The sequence below is a fragment of the Lacerta agilis genome, chromosome 2 (assembly GCF_009819535.1).
Source record: "Lacerta agilis isolate rLacAgi1 chromosome 2, rLacAgi1.pri, whole genome shotgun sequence".
Classification (NCBI taxonomy): domain Eukaryota; kingdom Metazoa; phylum Chordata; class Lepidosauria; order Squamata; family Lacertidae; genus Lacerta; species Lacerta agilis.
The window spans coordinates 50,144,308-50,172,074 of record NC_046313.1 but is presented as its reverse complement, the minus strand read 5'-3'; the positions used below and the strand labels follow the sequence as shown (position 1 = coordinate 50,172,074).

General features: G+C 42.5%; 1 protein-coding gene across 1 annotated transcript in view; it reads left to right on the top strand.

Moving 5' to 3' along the window:
* LOC117042294 overlaps positions 1–27,767 on the top strand; it is an 86,226-nt gene that overhangs the window by 51,129 nt on the left and 7,330 nt on the right. Inside the window, exons 30-41 of the mRNA XM_033141841.1 lie at positions 807–925; positions 2,214–2,426; positions 4,285–4,428; positions 6,461–6,627; positions 6,851–6,966; positions 9,710–9,834; positions 12,151–12,381; positions 13,207–13,347; positions 21,569–21,735; positions 22,676–22,752; positions 24,085–24,197; positions 25,275–25,484. Of these exons, the coding sequence (XP_032997732.1) occupies positions 807–925; positions 2,214–2,426; positions 4,285–4,428; positions 6,461–6,627; positions 6,851–6,966; positions 9,710–9,834; positions 12,151–12,381; positions 13,207–13,347; positions 21,569–21,735; positions 22,676–22,752; positions 24,085–24,197; positions 25,275–25,484 (1,823 nt within the window). The remainder of the gene's footprint in view (positions 1–806; positions 926–2,213; positions 2,427–4,284; positions 4,429–6,460; positions 6,628–6,850; positions 6,967–9,709; positions 9,835–12,150; positions 12,382–13,206; positions 13,348–21,568; positions 21,736–22,675; positions 22,753–24,084; positions 24,198–25,274; positions 25,485–27,767) is intronic.

The following is a 27,767-nucleotide window of genomic DNA, read 5'->3' as shown; positions in this document are numbered from 1 at the left end:
CTTCTCTTTGTGGAGCAAGCAGTCAAACTGGAAAATCTCAAATTAACCATGGTTTCCCATTTCATCTGACCCTAGAAACTATGGTTATCACCTTTAGCACAAGATAGTATATTAAACCAAATTCAAACTATGGTTTAGTATCTTGGTTTGTTTCAAAACCAGTTATTGCAGTTTCATGTTTTGACTTAGTTTTGAATGTTTACATTGTGAAGGAGTTGTGCACATGGGCAAAAGGCTTGTCGAAATATCATTGTCCAAACTGAATGGATAATTTATGGCAATTTCAGGGCAGTTTGTCATTCTCTGGCATAAGTGAGGATGAGACACTGAAAGAATGGGTTGTCTCTTCTTCCTGCCCAAGAAAGGCAGGGATCACATAGCCTCAATCTTTATACTAGATATGGCTTCCAAAAAATCCCTTCTTTGTTCCTTCTGTGCCTTGCCCAGGAACAGGGGTTTCCTCTAGATTCTTTCCTTACTGGCTAGTCTTGCCTTGCCAACCTCTTTTAGATTCTAGCTTATTCTGCACAGTTTTCTTTCCTCTTCCGACCATTACTTTTTCTTATTTCTATACAGTTAGTTGACGAAGTATATACAAGCAGAATGCTACTTCTCAGATTGAACCAGCCTTAAATCTTTATATGGTTTTTCAGGTTGCTAATTTTAGAATGCAATTGAAGTTTCTTCAATTACTGTGTGGTTTTGAAAACTTCCCGTAGTATTGTTGAAATAGAGCAAGCCTTAAGTAATGGTTTAATTAATCAAGAACCTGTACATTTTTTCCCTTCTTCCTTAACTGCTGGCAGGGTGGTTAGGCAAAACAGAAGATATACACAATCTGTTTCTGACTGTGGAGTTGCTTTCAAGAGATATCTTTCTGTGATTGATTGTTCTCTTCACAGAAAATGGATTTGCAAGCGACAAGGTAAATTAAGAAGTTGTTTTTGCCTCTCAGAAACAGATGCACAACTTGACTCTGGCTAGAAACTAATGTGTTTCCCCCCCCCCCCAAAAAAGCTGGAAGTGATATAGTTGTGTTATTTCTTGTGGTTTGTCCCCATTGTCAATATTGCTATCAGTATCACCCCATCAAACAGATAATAGTGCTTCAAAAAGATGTGAAATCTCTTTGACCAGATCAGCACTGGACAGGAAATGAATACAGGTAATGAGTTATAACAACTCTATCATACCCTCCTTTAGTTCTCTTAAAACCTGTTGACTTTCTCTGGCCACGCAGCCCTCCTGATTTCAGTGAATTTGACTCACAAATTATTATTATTTATTTGTGATTTCTGTCCCACTTTTTCTTCATTAAAATATACTCTTGACAGATCACACTCACCATTTTAATAAAAAAAATACATTAAAACAATAAAAAGCTGCAGGACAGATCCACACATTTAAAACACTCACATATCAATTTAATAGTACCTTGGTAGTCGAACGGCTTGGCTCCTGAACAAATCAGCTCCCGAACACTACAAACTCGGAAGTGAGTGTTCTGGTTTGCAAACGTTTTTCGGAAGCTGAACGTCCGACTCAGCTTCTGTGGCTTCCAATTGAGTGCAGGAATATTGTTAAGTCGTGGGTGGACACAGCAGACGACACAGTGATTTCCAAACAGCTCTTGTTTATTCTCAGGCTGGAACAGAACTGAGCTGAAGGGCTCAGCAACCTGCTTATATAGAACTCAGCTACAAAGCAACAGTAACAACTTTCTGCAGTTACCCAATCCTTGAGCGTCAGTTTACAATCCTTCATTTGCATATGTGGACCTGAGTGAAAACTGCAGCAGAATGAACTATATACACACACCCCTAGTGGCCTAGGGTGAGAACATCAATACATAACAAATATCAGTATTACTTGTGTGGCCATTCAAATTCTTGATTTTGGCACTGCAATCATTTGTGTGTAAATGTGTACTACTTCTGAAAGCTCAGGTCCTTGACAAGACAAACATTTGTACCAATGAAAAGGGGAATCTTTTAGAAAAAAATAATTTGGTGAAAAAGACATAACAATGCATTGTTATCTGTTAGTCTGTCTGTTGCAACAGTCACTCTAGTTTGGGGCCCTTAAACCAGAGTATATCTGTCCATTTATGAACTGGCAGGATGGACTTGCACATCACTAATCTGCACAATAATTCGGAGCAGTCATATTTTATACATTTCATTTAAGTTGACTGTTCCTTTTATTTTAAACAGATGTTGATCTCTTTACCAAATTCATTGGAAGAGCATTTTACCTACCTGATGGAAATGCTCCTAGATATTCTACTTTAAATGAGGCTAAACAAGCCTGTTTAGTCTTCTCAGCATGTATTGGAGTAGTAGAAGCAGGGAAAGAATTCATGATGCACACTGGTCTAAACATATACAATACCAGGGACAAAAGTGTGAAAACCTGGATTAAATCAGGTATGCAGTACAAGTATGTGCAGAATTATTTACTTTTATCTCTTTGCTGAAATTTATATAATTTAACTCAAATGCAAGTGGTTTGTCTGTATTATTTTTAGTAATATCAAATTTGGGATGGGTGCATGCCTATTAATTAGAAAGTGACACTGGACCATGCTAAATGAGGCAGTGGTTTCTACATACTGAGGGGATGCTTCAGATATATGTAATATAGAAGTAAAAGAAGGCTTGTAGCTCTAAGGAGTTTACCATCTAAATACTCGCAGTGGGCAAAGACAACAAAGAGACAAAGAACAATGAATGTGGGCATAACAAATATGTGCCATCAATTGCTATACTATTTTCTGGTAGATACTAAATTCTATGTCATATTCATGTCCGGATGATTCAGTCATGCTTTTTAACATCTATATGAAGCCACTGGGAGAGATCTTCAGGGGGTTTGGGCTGGGTGTTCACCAGTTTGCGGATGATACCCAACTCTACCTCTCATTTAGATCAGAGCCAGTGAAGTGTCCTGTGTGAGTATCTGGAGGCAGTTGGAGGATGGATGGCAGCTAATGGATTAAGGTTGAATCCTAACAAGGCAGAAATACTGTTTCTGGGATACAGGGGGCAAGCAGGTGTGGGGACTCCCTAGAGAGCCAGTGTGGTGTAGTGGTTAAGAGCAGTAGACTCGTAATCTGGGGAACCGGGTTCGTGTCTCCACTCCTCCACATGCAGCTGCTGGGTGACCTTGGGCTAGTCACACTTCTTTGAAGTCTCTCAGCCCCACTCACCTCACAGAGTGTTTGTTGTGGGGGAGGTAGGGAAAGGAGAATGTTAGCCACTTTGAGACTCCTTCGGGTAGTGAAAAGTGGGATATCAAATCCAAACCTTCTTCTTCTTCTTCTTCTTCTTCTTCTTCTTCTTCTTCTTTCTTCTTCTTCTTCTTCTTCTTGTCCTGAATAGAGTAACTGTGCTTCTGAAGGATTAGGTATGCAGCCTGGGAGTCATTTTGGACTCTCAGCTGTCTGTGGAGGCACAGGTTAATTCTGTCTCCAGGGCAGCTCCATCTGGTACGCCAGCTGCAACTCTACCTGCCTGCGCACTGTCTCACCAGAGTAGTACATGCCCTGATTATCTTCCTCTTGGACTAGTGCAACACACTCTACGTGAGGTTACCTTTGAAGGTGACTCAGAAACTACAACTAATCCAGAATGCAGAAGCTGGACTGGTGGCTGGGAGTGGCTGCTGGGACCATATAATACCAGTCCTGAAAGACCTACATTGGCTCCCAATACGTTTCCGAGCACAATTCAAAGTGTTGATGCTTACCTTTAAAGCCCTAAACAGCCTCGGCCCAGGATACCTGAAGGAGCTTCTCCACCCCCATTGTTTAGCCCAGACACTGAGATTCAGCTCCAAGGGCCTTCTGGCAGTTCCTTCACTGCGAGATTACAGGGAACCATGCAGAGGGCCTTCTAGGTAGTGGCGTCTACCCTGTGGAGTACCCTGTCAGCAGATGTTAAGGAGATAAGTAACTCTACAACCTTTAGAAGACATCTGAAGGCAGCCCTGTATAGGAAAGTTTTTAATGTTTGATGTTTTATTATGTTTCTGTATATGCTGGAAGCTGCCCAGAGTAGCTGGGGCAACCCAGTCAGATGGGCAGGGTAGAAATAAAGAAATTATTATTATTATTATACATCATGTCCCCTGTCCTAAAATTGGGTTTTGAATAAAATTGTCTTTTCATAATCCATTTATTATGCAGCTGTAGCTGGATTTACCCACAGATGTAGCCTACACTTAGCATGGTTATTACCATGTGAATTTATTTCACTGTAATAAAACATTTTACATCTTTCATAGATTGTGTCGGTGGAAGATTTGGAGAGAACTGTGAACAAATATGCCGCAAGTGTGGTGATGATGTGCCATGCAACCCCTATACAGGGTTGTGTGGTGACAGCTTGTTTTGCAGCAAAAATGACCCTACTTTCACTTGCAAAAAAGGTGATCTGGGAACCGCTTTCTCTGCTTCTTCTTTAAAATTTCTGCTCCCGTAAATATGAGAATCCACATTATGACAAAAATTGTAGGAATATCAAACAGTAGTCATGTTCCTTTTGTGGTTTCAACTGAAATTAAATTCCTTTCAGTATATAGAACCAATCCTATTTCTTTGAAAAGTGTGAAGTTGAAATGTAAATCCAGATCAAAGTGCAAGCAGGATATAGCTAAGTGAAGTAATAACGCTGCTATTTGTTACTCACAAGGTTGGAAGGAAAGGTTAGCAGCCTTTTGAAGTCATGGATTAGCTCAGTACTTCAATTATATTAAAAAATCAGAGAATAGAGATAGCATTCAGACTTCACTCAAGGTATCAAGGATTTGATAAAGATTGTAGGATAAGATTATTAATTATGTTGTATGACAGGGGTCAGCAAACTTTTTTTTGTGAGGGGGCCAGTTGACTGTCCCCCAGACCGTGTGGGTGTGTGTACGCGCGTGTGTACACACGCACCGGAGGGGGCTTCTCTCTCCCCCCTCCCCCCAGCCTACCTATGGTGTGAGCGGCAGAGGCAGAGGGATGAGCGGCCTGAAAGGAGCCCTTTCTTGCCGCTGGTCCCTCCACAGCCGTTGCCCGCCTCTCGCAAGGACAGGCAAAGGAGCCACGGTTGGGAGAGGCGCCAACCGTGGCTCCTATGCCTGCCCTTGCAAGCAGCAGCGGCGGAGGGACCAGCGGCAAGAAAGGGCTGCTTTCGGCCCCAGAGAGGCGCTGCCCAAAATGGCACTCAGCCAGCTCAGCCCAACCCCCTTCCTCCTCTATGCAGGGTGGGGAGAAGCCAGGAGGAGGGGGGAAATGGTGCCCCCAAAAATGGTGGCGAAAAAAATTACTGGAAAACCCCCGATCAGAATTGATCCACAGACCATCTGCGGGCTGGATCCTGAGGGCAATTGTGCTGGATCCGGCCTGCGGACAGTAGTTTGGCGATCTATGTTGTATGATAACAAGCTTAAAATTCAACTAATCATTTGGCAATAATCATTTGGCAATAATCCAGTATCCTCCTTTCAAAGACAGTGTGAAAATAACAGCATTAAGTATTTTCAACAAATAAAACTGATCACGGGCAAAAAAATATTATTGGCAATTCCACAATTTAATTGTTTCTTAAAAGAAGAAGATGCTTTATATTTATACTCTGGAAGAAAGTTGGCTACTTCTTAATCAAATCAGAATGAGTTTCAATTATTTTTTATAATACCATGTGTTGTAGTGATACTTAGGAATGAATTGTAGGGAGTGAATGAAGTAAATGAGCTTGCTTGTTTTCTGTAATTTGTCAATAAAGGGCAGTTTTTATTGTGTTGGGTAAAATGTCCAAAACAAGCCTCATGACTTGTAATTTCTGTCATTTAGCTAAAGAATAAAAGATCCACTTTTTCCTAGTTTCTTTTGTTTACTAGTAAATCTTGGCATTTTCCAAAATAGTTGAGGAATGCCCATAATTGTGAAGAAGGCATAGTTTTTCAGATAATTTTATATAAATGAAAGTGCCTCGTATCAGATAGTTTCAGGAAGTATAGTGCCCACTTTGGTTTCTATTTTCCAAGCAGTCACTCCAGGATTAGAGACTGCATGTTGTTGTTGTTGTTGTTGTTGTTGTTGAAATTTATATAACACCCTTCATTCAAAGATGTCAGGGTGGTTCACAACATAAAAATACAGTGCATTTTGCTGTTTGCCTGACATATTATTTCACTGCTAACTAGAAGGGTTCCACTTTAGCACAGTGATGGAAGAGAAGAAGACAGCTGTAGGCTCTATGGTACCTGAAAAGTGCACACTGGTGGAACCTGATCTTGTGAGGTGGGCCTGGTAAATAAGGCTTGCAGCATGTTTCTTTGATTCTAGTTGTGAGATTTGATATGTATCTTATGCGTTTGGTCTACATAGGTAGTAAAACATAGTATTACATATAATATTTAGGCTGGCTTACCTGGAAACAATTCACCCTGTATGTATGTGTTTACATTTCAGGGACCTTGATTGGCGGGAGATGTCCTTTTGAAGGTGACTGGGTGTACTGGCATGGCAGCTGTTATTACTTCCCCAAAGCAACAGAAAATACATGGTTAGATGCAAGAGATATATGTAGACGATATACGGACACAGACCTTCTCTGGATATCTAGTAGAAACGAGATGGTATAAGCCTGTGTTTTCACATAATATATAATATATATAATTATATATAATATATAATATATATAATATACTTATATGATTTTGGATATGTCATGCAGCAACTTCAGTGGGAAATGCCAGTTTGGGGGGATGGTTTTAAGCTTATATACAAGTTTTTGTAAAATATATGTCCCCCATTTCTACACCACTCTTTCATAGGTGTTCTACCTTTTAAATTATTTAGGATTCACTTCTTACTATATTGCCAAGAGGAGTCTATTGGATTGGTCTTCATGGTAGTCGATTTTGTACCCATTTGGAGTGGTCAAAGGCTGAAGTTTCATACACAGATTTAAAATGGTAAGTTGAGTGATGCCCACAGTTGCTGCTGCCAGCAAGAATACACTTTGAAATTTACAACAAAGTTGAATGTCCCGGGCTGCTCCCAGACTTTGGAACCCCCCCCCAGTGCTGGATTTAAGTATAAGCTAAACAGGCTATAGCTTAGGGCCACACTCTTTTGGGGCCCCCCCCCCCAAAAAAAAATAAAGGGGGAAAAAAAACCTGGATGTACAGGTGAAACTCGAAAAATTTGAATATCGTGGAAAGGTTCATTTCTTTCAGTAATTCAGCTTAAAAGGTGAAACTAATATATGAGATAGACTCATGACATGCAAAGCGAGATATGTCAAGCCTTTGTTTGTTATAATTGTGATGATTATGGCATACAGCTGATGAAAACCCAATTATAACAAACAAAGGCTTGACATATCTCGCTTTGCATGTCATGAGTCTATCTCATATATTAAACTCTAGTAGCTAATGAAAACAATTGCTTACATAAATGGACTTTTCCACGATATTCTAATTTTTCGAGTTTCACCTGTATATTTCCAAAATATAAGATTAAAAAAACAAATAAAATAAAACCTACATACAGCAACAGTATTTTGTGTTGTGTAGGCTCCTATTTGTTATGTGCAAATGGTTTAGATACCTATTAGGTGCATAAATTACCATATAGCATATATTCAACACAAAAACCAGTGATAATTTCTTGCTGACAAAGGACAGCTGGACATATAGAGGGCCCCATTACCTTCAGTAGCTTAGGGCCTCATCAAACCTAAATCTGGCCCTGCCCTCCCTAGATAAGCTATATTGGCTCCCTCCTTGTCCTGCCAGCAGGTGAAGACTTCCTTGTTCCAACAGGCTTTTGGGCACTGACTGCTTTTAATGAAACGGGTGCTGCCATTCTGCTTTTATTGTAATAGTTGGTAATGTTTTAATAGATTTTATTTGTGTGTATGGTTTATAATTTTATCAATGTTTAATTTTTCAAATTATTGATATTGGCAGTTCTTATCTGTAAGCATCCTTGAGTCCCCTCAGGGGAAAAGGTTGCATATAAATAAATATACAGTGGTACCTCTGGTTACGTACTTAATTCGTTCCGGAGGTCCGTTCTTAACCTGAAACTGATCTTAACCTGAAGCACCACTTTAGCTAATGGGGCCTGCCGCTGCGCCGCCAGAGCACAATTTCTGTTCTTATCCTGAAGCAAAGTTCTTAACCTAAAGCGTTATTTCTGGGTTAGCAGAGTTTGTAACCTGAAGCTTATGTAACCCAAGGTACCACTGTATCATAATAGTTCTGAGGTTCATGATCAGCCCCATGCTCCCTCTGAAACTTAAAGTAGCTCTACTGGAGATACATTGTCCAGAACTATTTGCATAAAATCCTGGTAGGCTCACTTTGGTGTTCACACAGGATCCCCGGTCATTTAACGGACTATTGATCCCTGTGCCACCACTGTACCGCTCTCCCGCTGCCACCAACCAGGTACTCCCTGGTAATCACTGAGTCCAGTCGGGGTTTTAAAATTGAACCAAAAAGAACAAGTTTATTTTTCACACAGTAACAAGCTTATGGTTTCGAATGCAGTGCTTTGCTTAAGTTCTTAGATAATATCTTGTCAATATCTCTTTGCTAGTTCCTATACTGGCCTATACCTTCCTATCGAACCAACCACCTCCCAGTTCCCAACTGAACTGTCTAGGTTCTTAACTCAGACTCTCACACACTGTCTGACTAGCTAAAGCTCTCACACTGACTCTCTGACTAAACTGACACACTGTTCCACTCAACTCACAGACTGCCAACTGATCTTACTGAACTCCTGACTTAACTCTCTTGACTGACTTGATTAACTCTGAAAACCCCTGTGCTTCAATCTTATACCACACTCATATTGCTGAATGTTGTTTTTGTTGTGTGACACTAGCATGCTGCTAGAAGCTGCCAAACTCAAAAACTCATTAGAGGAATTTGAAATGTGGGTTCCCCCCCAAAAAAAAATACTACGAAGTGTTCAGAGCATGTGTTAGAATTTACCTTAAGCCTTTCTGTTGCTTAATTCTGCTGCTTCCACCTGCTATGTGGTATTTCTGATACTCATTCCAGGAGACCACTAGCTGCACTGCTTACTGCCCTGGTTCACATGTCGTGGTACAGGAAACTGGCTTACAATGACCACACAAACATGCAGCTTGCAGTTGCTTTTCTTTTCTCTGGCCCTTTCCCTTCTGTACCATGAGCCCAAGACAAAACACTAAGCCAAATGTTTGGCTTTCTGTGTTGTGTAAACCAGGAGGCTATGGAACAGAAAGCAAAAGTTTGGCTAACTGTAAAGGTAAAGGTACCCCTTCCGGCCGGAGCAGTACCTATTTATCTACTTGCTCTTTGACGTGCTTTTGAACTGCTAGGAGGGCAGGAGCTGGGACTGAACCGCCAACCTTCTGATCGGCAAGCCTTAGGCTCTGTGGTTTAGACCACAGTGCCATCCGTGTCCCTTCTAACTGTAGCCATACTTAATTATGTATTTACCATGTATATGTTTCATGCTTTTCCATATGTGTGTGTGTGTGTGTGTGTTATGTTTTCACATATTTATATGCAATATTTTGTTTTCTTAACAAGGTACTTTGTGAAGTAGCCCTTAATAGAATGCAAATGGGCAATAGTAACATTGAATACTATTAAAGTTTGTAAATCCATTTTCAAAATAACAAAGCTTTTTCTGTGTGTGTTTCTAAAAATTGAGGTTACGTAATAATTCGTGGACGTTCACCTGGAATTGCTGTGTGCAGCTAAATGTTCCCGAAGGTTCAATGCCAGGAACTAGTTGTTATGGGAAAAAATCGTGGGTTTGCAAGAAAAGAGAAGAGGGTAATGTGAAATACTACTACTGATTTATGTAAAACATTAGAAGACATGCAATAAGATAGTTAAATTTTAAAAAGACTTCCATGCCAATTTCAGTATGGCCACCCTAATACACAAATTGTTGAAATTTAATTAAAATCAATATTTTGTGCATCAAAAGTACAACTCTCTTTTTTTTTACCCAAATTGCTAGCCCAGTAAGTTAAGATCAGCTTTTCTTGTGGGATCTGAATTATTTGCATAATCAGATTTTACTTAGCAATATGAAAATTCTGAAAGATTTTGAAATATTTATATCACCAAGCTCTTAAGAAGCTGATAATAGAAGTTGCAATATAGTTGTGGGAGTTTGCATTAGCAACCAATGATAGCATAAATTTAAATTTAAGGCAAAGTTGGCTAACTTTCTGCATTGCAGCATTGCTTGCTTGCTTTCTTTTTTTTGTTTGTAAAAATATTTATGTACTGTATTGCTATTCATACAAAATATTAAAGTGGTTTACAATCACAGTACATTAAACCATACAGCTTAAATCATATAAAAAATTTAAAAACACTCTTCCCTTAATTATTGTGGAAAGATATATTCTTAGTTGCCTGCATAGGCTTGATGGAATAGAAGAGTTTTAAGCAAGCATTTAAAAGTTGAAACAGAAGGTGCCTGTCTACTTAATTAACTCTTTATAATCCCCATTCTCTTCAGGGCCTGGCTGGCCAGAGGAGAAACAGCACTGGAACAGTGAAGATGCACAGTGCACCTTCCTCCTTTCCCCACCTGCCCTTTCCTCTGGGCCTTTTTCTCAGGACTAGGCAGAGTATTGAAAGAGCAGCACATGAAGCAGCCATTGGTCACCACTGGGGGGAGGTGAATGTCTCTGATTAGGTTTTCAGGGCAGCTAATCTGAAAAAAGCATTGTCATCTTCTGGATTGGGGTGTGTGTGACTAAGAACCATCTTCCAATCCCAGCTTTGTCAGAGGTTTATATCCTGGTTGCTCAGAAGGTCCTGAAGATTCTCAGAAATGTAGAGAGGAAGAGGCCTTGAGGTTCAGCAGTAGATCCACTTCCCCCTTTCCTTCCAGCTAGGGTAGCCAATAAACAACATAGAAAAAGATAAGATTCCTCCAGCACAGCACGTCTTTGGAGTTACTGATAGCTCCTCCTCCTGCTATAGTTACCAAAAGTTTAAGAGGAAATGGAGATCTTATAAACTGAAGGTGCTGTGCAATTATCAGTCATGCATCAAGAGGGGCTCATCTCATTTTCTGCAGGAACAATGCAAAGAAGAAGTCTTAGTCCTTTATATTCCAACTCTCCTTCTAAGTTGCAAATGAGAATTGGCAGGATCAAACACTCAACCAACTGTATGGTCTTAACAATTTTTTAAAAAAGTAAACTTTAAAGGTAATTATCCCAAAAACTCTGCGCTACCTGTCTGAAATTTGGCAAAGTTGACTCATTTTGTAGGGTCTACCATGTCTTCAAATATCCTGTAGGCATACCTGTGTTTCAATACAAGGAAGGCATGGCCATTTTTGTTTCCCAGTGCAAATCAGTGGGATTTCCAAGTATTTGTTTGCAGAATCCAGGGGCTGAGTCTGAATTGTCCCAGTCCAAGTCACTGAATTGGGCCCTGGATGAGTGAGGACACAAACTGCCCTAGTTTCGAGTGTTATTTGGGTTTATTGTGTTTTCTGTTCTAGGTAAGTGGGACTTTTCCTACATTGCCTTCTGAATTGAAGGGGAGAAATAATCCTTGCCAGATTCCTGGTATAATTCATGACACTTATATTTTCCCTTTTTTTCCTGTTCATTCATTCATTTATTTTACTGGTATGCTGCCTTTCCACAAAAAACCATGCTCAAAGCGACACAACAAAGAAACAGGGATGCATTTAAAACAAACACTACAAAAACAATTTCATAATAACATAGCAAAATAATGACATAGTAAACATCTCATAACAGCAAAAAAACCCCACTCACACACAAAACCTCACATTTCAATATTATAAATACAACAAGATTACATAAACAACATGTAGCATCCAATTTCAAAAAATATCAAGGGGCTTTGCATTTTCATTAGTCCTAAAAACACCCCTCACACGATGTTGCTCATAGACCCTTTCCTGCAGCAGTTTATAAGATGGGCAAGGGATGGGATAGCTGAAAACACTCCTTTATGTTACTCACAGTCTCTCTCCAGCAGCTTCTTTTCATCTGTCTAGGCTTAATGTTTGATTGGCACAGAAGTCCTTCAAATGATGTATGTAAATTGCACAGCTATTTATCCAAACTAATTTTGTTTGTGTTCTAGAAAGTATGGATTTCATCGAATTTGGTGGCTATTACCTCACTGGCATTGTCAAGAACACTAAAGTAGTCACCCACATATCGTTACATGACGCCTTTCAGCATTGTAGAGACAAAAGAAGCCTTTGCACTGGAGTTCAAAGGATAAGAACTATTTACATAACACTGATTGCAAAGCGTCTTGTATTTGTCAGGGGATCTTATGCAAATCTCTTTACAGCATATTTGAAAACTGGTATGTAACAGTATGCCACACTTGTGGAATCCTGTGACAGGGATTAATTAACCCATTATATAAATGAATCACTCTTTTTATATTAATACTATAGTGGCTAGCCCAATGACCTCTGGGAAGCTCACAATCCCTCCTTCATTATTGTCCCTAACCAAGTGGTATTCTGGGTACACTGCCTCCATATTTGGAGGTTCCCAATTAGCTATCATGATTAATAGCTAGTGATAGACCTATTGTTTTGAAATGAGTACTGTACTGAGCACCCACTGAAGCTTCAAAAGATGCTTCAGTTTACACTTCTTCCAGACCAGGTATTCCCAAACTGTTGTCCATTGAATTGGTGGTGACTGTTCCACAAACTTATTCACATATTCTGTAGCATGTCTATACATTTGTGGTTAAAGGCAAGAGATAGGAAGCAGTCCAGGTTGCTCTGCCTAGCTAACCTGAAAGTCTTCCCTAACCAGGTTTTTAACTGATCCTGAAGTAGGCAGTTTCCAAGCTTTGTCTAAACCTAAGTGACAGACTCTCAGACTATCTTAGCTCTCACAGGTACTCAAGCCCAGACTGTCAGGTTCTAACTTTTAACACCCTCTTCCTGATTGGATGACACTCCATCCATCCCAAATTGGTTTCTGGGTCATCAGGAGGCTGGCCTAAGGTTTGTGTCACACAGTTGTTTCGTAAGACTGGTCAGTTTTTTGCAGAGCAGCGAGGAGATGCTATTATGTAAATTTCACCATCCTGCTTTAAAAAAACAAAACAAAACATATTATGGTCATTTTAATATGCCATTATAATTGATATTTGAAATTCTTTTGGCAGCTTGCACACCAGGGTATTATGGTCCTGATTGTAGTATAAACTGCACCTGTAATGGCACTAAGAACTGCAATCCATTAACTGGAGAATGTGCAGAAAACGAACAGTGTAATGAAGAGTTCATAGAAAAAGATTGTGAAGAAGGTACACAATTTGCAGTCCTGTTGGTTGGGTGGCCCTCCTCTCCCCAGACTGATCTGGAGGGGAGAGAAAAAATGAGCTCATTGATCAAGGTGACAAAGCTTTTATGGAAGAAGCAGTGTAAAAAATTAATCCATTCTTATTCTCATCACCTAATAACAATAGTGTCCTGTGAAAAATTGTGAAAGGATGTGCTGCTTCTCTTATTCTACTCTTTATTGCCAACAGCATGTGTCAAAATCGACAAGCAGAGTAAGAATAGTAAAAGGGAATGTTACTGAGGAAGAATTAATAAGTCAGAAATTGTAGGACTCAGGTTTGTCTGGCAAATCTGCTGAGAAACAAATGAGACATGGGATTTCATTGGGAGATATTGGGACAGTAATTGTCTTTCAGCCTAACTTATCTCACAGGATGGTTGTGAGGATATAATGGGAGAGAGAGAACTACGGTATATGTGTTACCTGGAGGAAATAATAATAATAATAATGTTATGTATTGAAGTTCTTGCCCTAGGCCACTAGGGGTGTGTGTATATAGTTCATTCTGCTGCAGTTATCACTCAGGTCAGCATATGCAAAAGAGGGATTGTAAAAGGACGTTCAGGGATTGGTTAACTGTGGGAAGTTGTTACTGTTGCGATGTAGCTGAGTTCTATATAAGCAGGCTGCTGAGGCCTTCAGGCACTTCTGTTCCAGCCTGCGAATAAACAAGAGCTGTTTGGAAATCGCTGTGTTGTCTGCTGTGTCCACCCACAACATTACACTGGCGACGAAGGTGGGATTATGGACATCAGAACACAGCCAGCACACATCCAGTCTCGGAGCAAGGGCAAATCACTGAGCTGAATCACTGAGCTGAAACGCTGAGCGAAATCACTGAACAGAACCAACTCAGAGCTGCCCGTTCTGGCTAGAGCACTGTGTTCCATCCATCGCCCACCACGTCAGCATCGGAATCATGGCTACACTAGTGCCTCTACCGCCGTTTGCCCCAGCCTCTGAATCATGGGACTCGTATCTCGCTCGGTTCGAATGCTACCTTCAAGCAAACGAGCTAACAGAAGTATCAGAGGAGCGGAAGCGAGGCCTCTTCCTCAGCCTCTGCGGGCCCGAAGTGTTTGAGATGGCCAGAGTTTTAGTCGCTCCACTCGCAGTTCACAGAGCACCGTGGGACGTGCTACAAGAGAAGCTACGCAGCCACTACGCGCCCAAGCCATCCAAAATTGCTGCCCGCCATGCTTTTTACCACCGGAACCAGGCAGAGGGGGAGTTGATCAACGACTACGTCGCCGCCCTCCGGAAGGCCGCATTAACCTGCGAGTTCCGAGACTTAGACGATGCCATGATGGATCGGATCGTCTGTGGGGTCTGGGACAACCGTCTGCAACGGTGTCTCCTTGCCAAGCCAGACCTCACGCTGCAGAAGGCCATCGAGGAGGCTGCGGCCTCAGAAGCGGCTGAACTCTCCGCCCAAGAGATCTGCAAGGCCAGCAGCCCACGTCCTACAAAAAAGCCAATTGCTGTACACCATGAAGAGGCTAGCAGCGACGAGGCATCAACCAGCGAAGACGATGACGTGCACCAGACGAAGCGGGAACGCGGGAAGTTCAAACAGAAGTCCAAGGACCAATCAGAATGCGCTGGCTGTGGAGGCAACCACCCCCGCGCCAAATGTCGATTCAGAGACGCCACCTGCCGACAGTGCTCCAGAAAAGGCCACATTGCCAAGGTTTGCCGATCAACCCCGTCAAACACAGCCTCTTCACCATCTCGTAAGTCCAAGTCGTCACCCCGGTCCACGAACAGTAACTGTTTCACTCTCACCAACTGTTGCTGCTCATCCGGAACCACAATTGGACAAACCGACTTGACTGCGCGACGCAAACTACACATCACGGTGCTCATCGAAGGAGCTCCGTGTGACATGGAGATCGACACCGGGTCTGCCCTGTCAGTTGTGTCCTGGAGCACTATCAAAAGACTGGTGCCCAAGCTGTCTAAAAGGCAGCTTGACCTACATCGCGTACACTTGAGGGACTACCAAGGGAACGACATTCCCGTGACAGGCGTTGGCCAATTCCATGTCAAGTTCAAGAGTTTCTCAGGCCCACTCTGACTCGTGGTAGTTGAAGATCCGCGCCCTAGCCTCCTAGGGCTAGAATGGTTTGACGCCCTTGGCCTGGAAGTCACCGGCATCAACAGCATCGCCAACGCAGAAGTTGAAACCTTAACCAAAGAATTTGCCGAGGTTTTTGATGGCACATTGGGCCAATATACAGGTACACCCATCTCCTTTAGCCTTGATCCACAAGTCGCTCCAATCAAGCTAAAGCCACGCCGGGTTCCGTTCGCCCTCAAGGCTAAGGTGGACGAACAGCTGGACAAATTTTTTTATTTTTTTTTAAGAAGAATTTATTAACATTTTCATAATACAACACATACCCAGACCCACACCTACAAATACAAAACAAATACAAATACATATATTGCCAGGATTCTTCTTCTTGTTTATATACCTAAGAAAAAAAAATTTCTATTTTCGAATCTTGACGTTTGACTTCCCCCGCCTTTTCACCTTCGGTTTTAAATCCATATTTTACTTTCTTAACAACTTTTCTCTATAAAAATTTTTTTAACTTCAGTTAAAGATAGCACAATTCTCTTAATCGTCCTATTATAACATAAATCTTAACAGAATATTCTTATAAAAACTAAACTTATTTCTTCTGTCCTTTATCATGCTGCTTTTAACTTAAAATCCAATATCTCCTTGCTTATTCAAAATAAACTTATAATTAACAAACTTCACTCTCCGATTTCAGATACCATAACAGACCATTTGGGTTTTACATTTAATACTTCATCCCACACCCCCTCTGTCCATTGTCTTTCTCAGTCTTTCGCCAGAACCAATCCTCCAGTTGTCTTCTTGTCCCAAATGTCCACAGATCCAGGCAGCATTCACAACAGACCTTGCATCGAGCTTCAGGGTACACATCACATCCTTCCTGGGCTCCTCCGCTTCTTTGTACCATACTTCTGCTTCTTGTAGATATCTTAATTCCATGTCCCTTGCCCCCGAGCTCCCACCTCGGGGTCTGGATATTATAAATTTTCCCGTTCCAGGGCTGCCACCCCCAGCAAACGGTTCCTTTTCCCGGAGTTGCCCAGCCATTTCAGACCATCCTTCAAGCACCCCTTCCAGCTCTTTGCCAAGGTTTGCTTCCATTGTGTAAAACTTTTGAAAAGCCTCCTCTGTGGGAAATAGATTCTTTTTATTTATAATCCCACTCAAGACTTGCAATTTCCGATTAAGCAGTTCCAGCCTCAAGACAGTAAGCATTTCTTCATCCTTTAGACCAGAGTTCAAAACAAGTTCAAACACAAAGTCCAGCATTTTAGAAGGGAGGGTGAGTGAGTGTCAAATTTCAGTTCCTGTCTCTTCCTTCCTTTGTTTCAATTGTTTCCCACGTCAGTCCAAATTTTCCATCGCCATTTTTTCTGAAGCCAGAGTGTAAAGACCAAAACTTTAAATGGAGATATTTTCTCCCCACTTAATCCCCAAAGGGAAAACTCAGCAGTCTCAGTTTTCGAATTCCAAGCACTTTGTATCCATTATTGTAGCAGCAGTCACTTAAACTGGTTACTTTCTTTCTCTCCCGAAGGGAGGGAGGCAGGCTCCCTTTCCTCTTCCCCCCGGATCGTTCCAAAAATAGAAAAGTCAGTCAAATACTCACAACCACCGGGTTCTTTCAGATCGTTAAAGACAGGTAGAACTTAGACGCTCATCACAGGATTTGTCGCCGCATTTACATCCCGGTTGGGGCATGTCCCCTATAGCCCGGCTCCGTCGTCCCTTCACCCCCACTCCCCCTTTACAGGGGGAGCGAGGGAAGGGTTCGGAGCCACAACGGGCACAGCCGGGGAGCCCAGGGTGCGGGACGCTCTTCCCACACCCCACCGGAGCCCCGCTTTGCGGTAGCGGGGCTCCAAACCCCCGGGATGGACTGGGCGCTTCGCAGCCGAAGCAGCCCACGACCACCCGCAATGGCGTCGCCGCCGGAAGTCGAACAGCTGGACAAATTAATCGTGCAAGGTGTTTTGGAGCCGGTCGACCACGCCAAGTGGGAAACGCCTATCGTCACACCTGTCAAGCCGGATGGGTCGGTGAGAATATGCGCAGACTACAAGTGCACGATCAACAAGGCACTTCAACAGCACGCTTATCCAGTTCCTGTCGTCCAACACCTGCTGCATTCCCTGGGCGAAGGTAAGGTCTTTGCCAAACTGGACCTTGCCCAAGCCTATCAACAACTACCTGTCGACGACGCCACCGCTGAAGCCCAGACAATCGTCACCCACCGAGGAGCGTTCCGATGCCGGCGGCTACAGTTCGGAGTGAGCGCGGCTCCTGGAATTTTTCAAAGCCTCATGGAGCGCCTCCTGCAGGGGCTTCCAGGCGTGGTACCATATTTCGATGATGTACTGGTATCCGCAGACTCAAATCAGCAGCTGTTCGAGCGCCTCCGCGCCGTGCTGACCAGGTTCCAGGAGGCCGGACTCAAGGTGAAGAAAGAAAAGTGCCAGATTGCCGTTCCGCAGGTGGAGTTCCTGGGCTACCTTATCAATGCCTCTGGTCTTCACCCAACGGCATCCAAAATCCGGGCCATCCAGGAGGCCCCGATCCCAAAGAACAAGACCGAGTTGCAGGCGTTCCTGGGGCTGCTAAACTTCTACAATATGTTCCTGCCCCACAAAGCAACACTAGCTGAGCCTCTCCACCGCCTGCTCAGCACGAAGGCTCCATGGTCCTGGGGTCATCGGGAGACAGCGGCCTTCAACGCAGTCAAGTCCCTCCTCTCCTCAGAGAGTGTGCTGGTGCAGTACAGTGAAGCCAGGCCGCTGGTCCTCGCCTGTGACGCCTCGCCCTTTGGCATCGGTGCCGTCCTCAGTCACCGGTTTCCGGATGGGAGGGAAGCACCGCTTGCTTACTTCTCTCGGACGCTGTCTCCGGCGGAACGGAATTACAGCCAGCTCGACAAGGAGGCACTGGCGCTTGTGGCTGGAGTGAAGAGGTTCCACGAATATCTCTACGGGAGAACTTTTGACTTCATCACTGACCACAAGCCGCTCCTGGGCCTCCTTGCGGGTGACAGACCAACTCCACCGATCCTCTCGCCACGCATGCTGCAATGGACTATCAGCTCATCCATCGCCCGGGAAAGTCGCTGGGCCATGCTGACGCCCTCAGTCGTTGCCCTCTTCCGGCGTTTGTGGAAGATCCAGCTCCTGCTTCATCAGTACTCCTGCTTGAGGACCTCCCAGCTGCACCGGTGTCAGCTGCCGATGTGGCCTCCGCATCTTCCCAGGACCGCACCATCAGACGTGTGCTCAACTGGGTGTGGAGGGGGTGGCCAGAAGGGCCATTCACACCTGAGTTCCAGCCATTTGCAACCAGACAGCATGAGCTCTCGGCTCATCGCGGCTGCCTACTGTGGGGAGACCGAGTCGTGGTTCCCCAAAGACTCCGCCAACGCGTCCTTGAGGCTCTGCACATCGGCCACCCAGGGATCGTTAAAATGAAGGCGTTGGCTCGGTGTTACGTCTGGTGGCCTAACATGGACGATGCCATCACCTCCTGGGTTGCCTCCTGTCAAGCGTGTCAAGAATCAAGACCTGCACCACCAGCAGCTAAGGGCAACACCTGGGAGACGCCTAAGGCACCCTGGTCAAGAGTGCACATTGACCTTGCTGGCCCTTTTCATGGCCGGACCTTTATGGTAGTGGTGGACGCTTATTCCAAATGGCTGGAGGTGGCTCTGATGCCCTCCACCAGTACCGAAGCCATAGTCCGGGTGCTGCGGGGCCTATTTGCAACACATGGATGTCCTGATGTCCTCGTCTCCGACAACGGGCCACAGTTCACATCAGGCGCTTTTGAAAGGTACCTCTTGGGGCTAGGCATCCGCCACGCCCTAACAGCACCATTCCACCCGGCCAGCAACGGACAGGCGGAAAGAATGGTGCGCTCAGCGAAAGAGGCACTGGCACGCCTGGGTCAGAAGGACTGGCATGAGCGAGTCACGGAATACTTGTTCGTACAGCACATCACCCCGCATGCAGCCACAGGGCGGAGTCCAGCTGAACTGCTTATGGGCCGTCGCCTCAGATCTCCGCTCGACCGGTTGCATCCACACTTTGGGGTAGCCGAGCCCCCAGGCTGTGCTGACGCGCCAAGGTCTTTCATCCCTGGGAATAAGGTTTTTGCCAGGAACTATGTGGGTGACATTCCTTGGGTGCCGACCACGATAGTGGGAGTCACGGGGCCCCGCTCATATCAGGTGGCACTTGAGGACGGGCGTTTGTGGCGCCGACACATAGACCAACTGAGGCGCCGGGTTGGGAATTTGGACGATACCGCAGTACCCTCAACGGCAGCCTCAGCTCTAGAACCGACACCAATGGAAGGCGAGGCTCCACCTGCACCCCCTTCACAAACTGCGGACATGGCGCCGAGCCGAGCCACTGCAGGGGTTTCGCCTGACCCCCTTGAGTCTCAGACCACTGCCTTGCCTGAGTTTCCACCGAGTCCGCTCGCGACAGGCCCTTCAACAGCAGCGGAGCCAGGGAACTCAGGCGCAACGACACCATTGGTAACACGGCAGTCACAACGGGACTCAAGCAGCCAACCGGACTCTGATACTGGCCCACGGCGGTCAGGTAGGGTTTCCAAACGCCCAACTTATTTAAAAGACTACGTTACCAACAATTTGCACACGTAATGCTGCATTGTAAATAGAAGTAGTTATGCTTGCAAAATGGGAAAATTGAAACTGATAGGCTATGTGCATTAATGAACCAACAAGAGTATTGCTGTAGATAATGGAACCAATATGATTGTAACCTAATGCCTTATCTCGGTGGGGAGGGGTGTTATGTATTGAAGTTCTCACCCTAGGCCACTAGGGGTGTGTGTATATAGTTCATTCTGCTGCAGTTTTCACTCAGGTCAGCATATGCAAAAGAGGGATTGTAAAAGGACGTTCAGGGATTGGTTAACTGTGGGAAGTTGTTACTGTTGCGATGTAGCTGAGTTCTATATAAGCAGGCTGCTGAGGCCTTCAGGCACTTCTGTTCCAGCCTGCGAATAAACAAGAGCTGTTTGGAAATCGCTGTGTTGTCTGCTGTGTCCACCCACAACTTTACAAATAATAATAATAATAATAATAATAATAATAATAATAATAATAATAATAATAGAATAACGACACCCTTTTGCTTCATAACTTTTTTCTAGGAAGACTATGTTCTTTTCTTTTTTTAATAAAAGCTCAAAATCTAGGACTTCTATGCAGAGTCTGGTGTCACAGTGAAGGCCTTTGTAGATGCCTGCAGATACCAGTCTGGTAACGTCTGACCTGATCATGCCTAGCCATTCAAACACTATTTTCAGTATCATGCTTGTTAGTGAAGCATGGCATACAAGCATGCCAATCAGGTGCCAAAATGTGTCTCATGCACAAATGAATGACATTAATTGATTCCTACCTGCTTCTGTGGGATTTCAAATCAGCCATCTAGCAAGAAGGACTGGTGTGATCTTTAGCAGATGAGTTCCTCACTGCGAAGTTGGGACGCGTGAAATGAATTGTTTTTCAGCAGTAGGTTTCCTTCTGCATATGGGTTATCAAGATATTATTGCAATTATCAGGTGAAAGTTTTTATGCTGTAACCAGACAGTGATTTATGCTGACTTGGGGTGCTTTTACACTAGGTGTGTAGTGTGGAATTACCATGCCTCATTCAGTTTTTAAGGGGCATCCATATGATGCAGTCATCCCATATTTTTCTTGTGTTTCTTCCTTTTTTCCCCTTTGGACCACAGGAAGTTTTGATTTTTTTTTAGAAAAATGAAGGAGCCGTGCAATCTCTGCAGGTATAGATGTCTGACGCTACCCTTCCCTCTTTTTAGTAGGATGTGTTTTGGCATGGGCAGTGAAGGGCTCACTTTCCTGATGCATCACCACTCAGCATTCATTTATTATAACATATGTACTGGACACTATTTTATGACCCCAATTTATTTCTGGCGTCAAGTGGGTAGTGGATTGAGTATCAGCCCTCTGCAAGCAGGCTTAATTGATACAACAGTTTTGACCCGGGGGGGGGGGGCAATGACTTGGAAATTATATTTGTTTAAAATGCTGCTGTTAATTTCTCAGGTGTGATTAATCTTAAGTGTCCAACAGATCCTGGATGGTGGTACTGGAAAGACAATTGTTATTACATAGAGACGGTGAAGCAATTCACTTGGGAAGGAGCAAAGGATTTCTGCAATGCTTATCATGAAACTGAACTGATACGACTGCCACAAAGCAAAGACGAAAAGGTAACATGCATAAACTGACACAGTTCTGGAATGGCATAAATGATGAGAAATAAGAGTTTGTTTATTTATACCGTGCCTTTTCCCCTGATGGGACTCAAGGTGGCTTACAGATAAAAATAGGAACTGCTAAAAGCATAGAAAAAATAATAATTGAAAAGTAATTAAGCATTGATAGAATTAAAATGGTATACATATATAAAATCCATTAAGGCCATACAAACAATTACAATAAAATCAGCATGGCACCAGCCCTTTCATGAAAAGCATTCAGTTCCCCAAAGCCTGTTAGAACACGATACCTGTTAACTGGAAAACAGTACCTTCTCCTATTGGATACAGAAGTTAAATTTAACATGCATTTGGAGAGCAAGAAAATTTTCTGCTACTATTTCAGGCCTGACATAGGAGTCTTTATTCTGCTCTAGAGTGGGTGTCTGCTGATGTTAAATATCATATAATGCAACCAATTTTCCTATATCAAACCTATGATATAGGTTAAAATATGAAGATTATGGAAGACAATGTTAGGGAAAACATGTAGACTTGTTTAGTCCTGGAGCATAAAGTAAGTGGCTGTATCACTATTTGCCATTGCTCTGTCTTGACACAATTGGCAGTGTTTCATTATAAAATCCTACCCCCCCCCCCCGATGAATATTTTAAACATTCAAGAAGATCCAAACAATGTGTAGTAAGAAAAGGAACATATTGAAAAAATCTACATTACATTTTTCATCTACTTGTTCAAGTTATATGTTCCTGCTTTAATTTTTTGTACACCATTTAGAGATGCCATTTTATATGTTAAGTGATATAGAATGGTCTAAATAAATAATAGATAAATAGTTTCAAACAATTTTTTTTTAAGGTTGGGCAGATTACAGAACTATGCTGTTGATGTTCCGTATGTCTATAAAATAAATATATTCTTAATCTGCAGGTCTGGCTGATGTCTATGATAAAGGATGCTATATGGATTGACTCAGCAGTGGCAAAACCCAAAGAAATGACTAACTCGTAAGAGAAACTACTGTTTTCATTAATGGTGTATTAGGCAGATTTAGTTGTCTAGCTGATTATAAGAAATAAGCACCTGTTGGGATGTTCATCAGTCATCAGATTTTATTGGTCAACCAAATACATGTACAGGTTATAGCCAAGAACAAAACAAACAAAGACAGGTCTTTAAAACATATTATAGCACATATTAGTAAAACATTATAAAACACTTCACAGATATAGACAAACTCAGGTGGGAAACTCAGGGCATGACAGGACTCCAGGGCTTTCCTGAGTTGAGAGGCTTTTAGCACAAGCTTTACTGTGTTAAACATAACTAGTTTGTTTTGAGCTAGATAGCAGGTATTTGATGTTATTGATGCCTTCACTGTTTCCATATCCTGTCTGACCAATAGTTCCTGCAAATGCTCTTTAACAAACCTTCAGGTAGATGGCACATTAGATGTTAGGAGGGCTACTGGATAAAAACCAAAATTTTGAAGCAATATATTATTGCAGCTTTCTTTCCAAGTAGCCTTAGAGGGCGATTGCATCTGCTTTGCCACACATAGCTTGACCAGCTCATTTACTGAATAATAGTCAGTAGAGCACAAGACTCTTAATCTCAGGGTTGTGGGTTTGAACCCCAAGTTGGGCAAAAGATTGCTGCATAGCAGGGGTTGGACTAGATGAACCTTGTGGTTCCTTCCAACTCTACAATTCTATGATTCTTATTTTAGATCAGAATGGAACATCCAGTGGTTTTGTTGTAGCAGCAACATTTGAAACTGACAGGTAAAGGCAGGCCAGCAGGCAATGTTTTGAAATCTCAGACATGCTACTGACAGTATTTAGCAGCCACCTGTAACAGCATTTAGTAAATTGTCTACTAATTATTAAATTACCAAGAAATATGCCACTGAATGGGGGGCATTTTTGGATACAGTATTGTCACAGATATAGAGTCCTCAGTTCTAATGTAAAGATTTGCCATTCAAATTCAACAAATAAATAGAAATTACAACATTTTAAATTTCATCATTTCATTTTTTTCTCTGATACTCATTTGTATAGCCTTGTTTTTAAACTTTATATTTTGCTATAATTATCTTGTCTATTATCTACTATAATTTAAAATATTGGTGATCATTGTATGCGCAGAACAACTTCTGAAAGTGCAATGCAACCTCCCCTCCCTCTACTCCATGTTCCCTATACCCTGCCCAAGAGGCTTGGGAGAGCTACAGAGCTGGTTTTCTTGTGATCAGGTACATTCTGTTGTGCTTGCAGAAGTTATTCCACACGTGCAAGGGTTTATTTGGTATAACCTCTTGTGTATTTGATTCTTAGTCAAGAAATGTATGGAAAAGCTTCTTCCACCTGCACACAAATGAGGAAGAACGGGGACCTTGAAGAAGTTCCGTGTTCGTTCTTTGCTATCTTGGCTTGTAAAAGAAGTGTAGGTAAGAGAAAATTCACAACAATTCCAAACTAGAAGCAAGGATGTTTGGTGAATGTGATCTCTGTGACTTGCATGACTTAACATGATACACACCTCTCAGGCTGATAGGCAGATTGGAACTTAGTTATCCAATGCCTTTTTGCATGTACTGAATGTTCTGAAGCCATGGTGACCTGACTTAGCATTCTGTTTATAGAACCAGTTGCTTGTACACTATGACCCAAGGGTCAGATGGGTGCCAAGATCAATTTGAAATGTGCTACCTGGGACAGTGCCCATTGCCAAACACCCCTATATTAAATCTATTAATTGTGTATTTAATTATATATATACTCTTACAGGATCAGGTGCAGAGGATCAGTATTGTACACAGATAGCTCCATAGTTCTGTTATTGATATTTCCAGTTAAAAATATTAGGTAGTGGCTGATGACTGAGACCTTAGAGAGGTGCTATCTGCCACAGCAGACAATAGCAAGATAGACAGATGTTTAGGGAGGCTTTTAATGTTTAATAGATTATTGCATTTTAATGTTCTGTTGGAAGCCACCCAGATGGGTGTGGTATAAATAATAATAATAATAATAATAATAATTAATGTTCTGAGGTAGTATAAGGTAGCTTTCTATTAGTTCAGCAAAGCTACTTGAGCAGACTCAATTGTTACTTGCCCAGGTCAGTAGCTCACTGCAAGACAGGCTTACTGGTCTATATTTCGAGCTACCACTGGCTGGTATCACTGTTTAAAATTCCCAGATGGTAGTTGGTTGTTAACTCCAATTGTTATCAATAGTAGTTTCAAGATGAATAATAATAATTCCAGAATTCAGTACAATGTCTTCCTGCACAGCAGTAAACTGTTCAGAAAACCGTCTTCAAATGCAACATTCATACTTCGCTTAGTAGAAAAAAAATAATTAGGAAGCCAGCATATTATTAATTGGCAAGCCAGGTGGCTCTGTGTATAATAATGGCACAAGTGAAATCTTTAGTGTTGGACTTGTTATGAAAATATGATCAGGCAGATTGTTCTAGGAAAATGCAAAGAAAAAAAAAAGAATTTTAAAATACCTTTCAGATGCCAAAATGTTTTGGTTATACCCTGGAAAGATGCTTATCTTGCCTATGGGGGACAAAATGTATATACAAAAGGAGCTTGCAATATCAGCCTGCCTTTTAGAAGAAAAATGCACTGGAATCAGCTTATGGAAAAGACAGTATGTACCAGTCAGTGGTAAAGAACTGATCTCAACTAACTCAAAGTCGGATGCTACATTCATGAAAACTGGTAACTGTCCACTTTTGAGTGTGGGGAAGGGTTATGGGAAGGAGTAGCAAAATAATAATAATAATAATAATAATAATGAGAAAAGGAAATTAGAAAGGTGTGGAACACTGTTACTAATCATCACAGTAATGACCTATTTATGTACATGCTTCACAAAGTTAGCTGAAAGTCATATGTCTGCAGCCTGGTGCTGTGATGGTTTAATTGTTATCTGTGTTTTTAATAGATTTTTAAATATTATTTTCATTCTGTTAGTGTTTAGCTACATTTAATTATTGTCTTTTCTATGTTTTTAGGTTTTTCTAGTTTGTCTGTGTAAGCCACCTTAAGTCCCAGAGTAAAGAAAAGGCAGGATAAAAATTACAGGCAGTGGCCATTTCACGCAGGGGTTCCGTTCCCAGGCACTGCAAGCATCAGCGGAGCACATATAAGCACGCCCCACCCCTTTTCTGCATCCAAAAGGACCTGCACATTGGTAATCGTGCATCAATTAGATGTGCCTAAAATGCTCACCACCTGTATAGCAATAACAACAATAATAAAATATAGCAGTTCTTTCTAAAATAGCCTGTTCCCATCACATTCTAACATGAACAAGAAACAGAATCCAGGGAAAGGCTGTATAGATAGGGGTTGGCATTGTTCACAGTGCCTCTCATTAAGGGAATTGGGATAAAGTAAGAAAGCGCGTGGTGCTGTGGGTTAAACCACAGAGCCTAGGGCTTGCTGATCAGAAGGTCGGCGTTTCAAATCCCCATGACGGGGTGAGCTCCCGTTGCTTGGTCCCCGTTCCTGCCAACCTAGCAGTTCAAAAGCACGAAGTGCAAGTAGATAAATAGGTACCACTCCGGCAGGAAGGTAAAGGGCATTTTTGTGCGCTGCTCTGGTTTGCCAGAAGCTGCTTAGTCATGCCGGCCACATGACCCGGAAGCTGTACACTGGCTCCTTCAGCCAGTAAAGCGAGATGAGCGCCGCAACCCCAGAGTCGTTCCTGACTGGACCTAATGGTCAGGGGTCCCTTTACCTTCACCTTTAAGAAAGCTACAATATAAAGCAGAATCAAGAAGAGGCAAAACCTGCTTCTCGTTCAGACACTGGAATCATCAAGGGCACTGGGCAAGTTTAACCATTTATCCCATGATGTCCTTGAGTATATGTATTTCGTATAAAATTTATACTGTATTATAAATGAATGGCTTTCATTTGTTCCTTTATGAAAAATTAATGTACTGCACATCCAGACAGTGTTAGCTGACTGGTGCTCAAAGGACATCTTCAAAGAGTTTGGTGTAAATTGGCCGAAGTGGGCTGGGGATTAGGAATCCAGCCTGCCAGTTTGCTATATAAATTTAATCCACTTTAATTTCACAAGCCTAAATTTCTGGTCTGTGTTTGAATCCCTCTTGCAGAACACAGTCTGAAGGCACCCGGTGTCTTTCACCATGACTGAACCCCTTGATTTTTTCCTGGCTTCCCTGCCTTAATTAATTACAGTGCTGTTAAAATAAACTTCATAGCCACCTGACACTTTTCATTTCCCTTTTTGAAAAAAAAGACAAACCATGATAAAAACTACACTTCAAGACTGTATACACTACTTTAACTCCCCTTTCCCGAATAAAAATGGATACAACACTGGGTTACTTGGCAGGGCTAGCATAGACTCATAGAATTGCAGAGTTGGAAGGCAACCCAGAGGGGCATCTAGTCCACCCCTCTACAATGCAGAAATCTCAACACATGCCCCTCCCCCTACATTATCCCACTAATGTGTCCTTGTACAACAGGGACTTTCTCCCCTCTGTTCCCCTTGTCTTCACTTTTCTTGGAGATGGGGGGAAAGAAAAGGGAGAGAAAGTCCAATTGCTCAAGGAGTAAGTCCTGTTGCTCAAGTGGGAAATTGCTGCACTCATGGGACACTTACTTAATGCTACGTTGTTTACAACAGTATGACTTCATTCATCAGGTAAAGGCACTGAAAATCAGGAGCAGACTAGTTTCTCACAAACTAAATGAGCAGAACATTGCCTGCACATCTTGCTTCATACTTAAGGTTATACAAGGGATAGAGACTTGCATGATAAAATAATTAAAAACCTGGAATCACTTTAAACTTTTAATAAAACTTACATGAAAACAAACAAACTAGGAATCTGCAGAATTTGGGGGGGACGGACTGCTCCCACTTCCCGCCCCCTATGGACACACATAGGAAGGGATAAGTAGACCCTATTTATTATGTGCCCTTCTCAGCACTCAAGTGGATATCATTTAACTTCATGG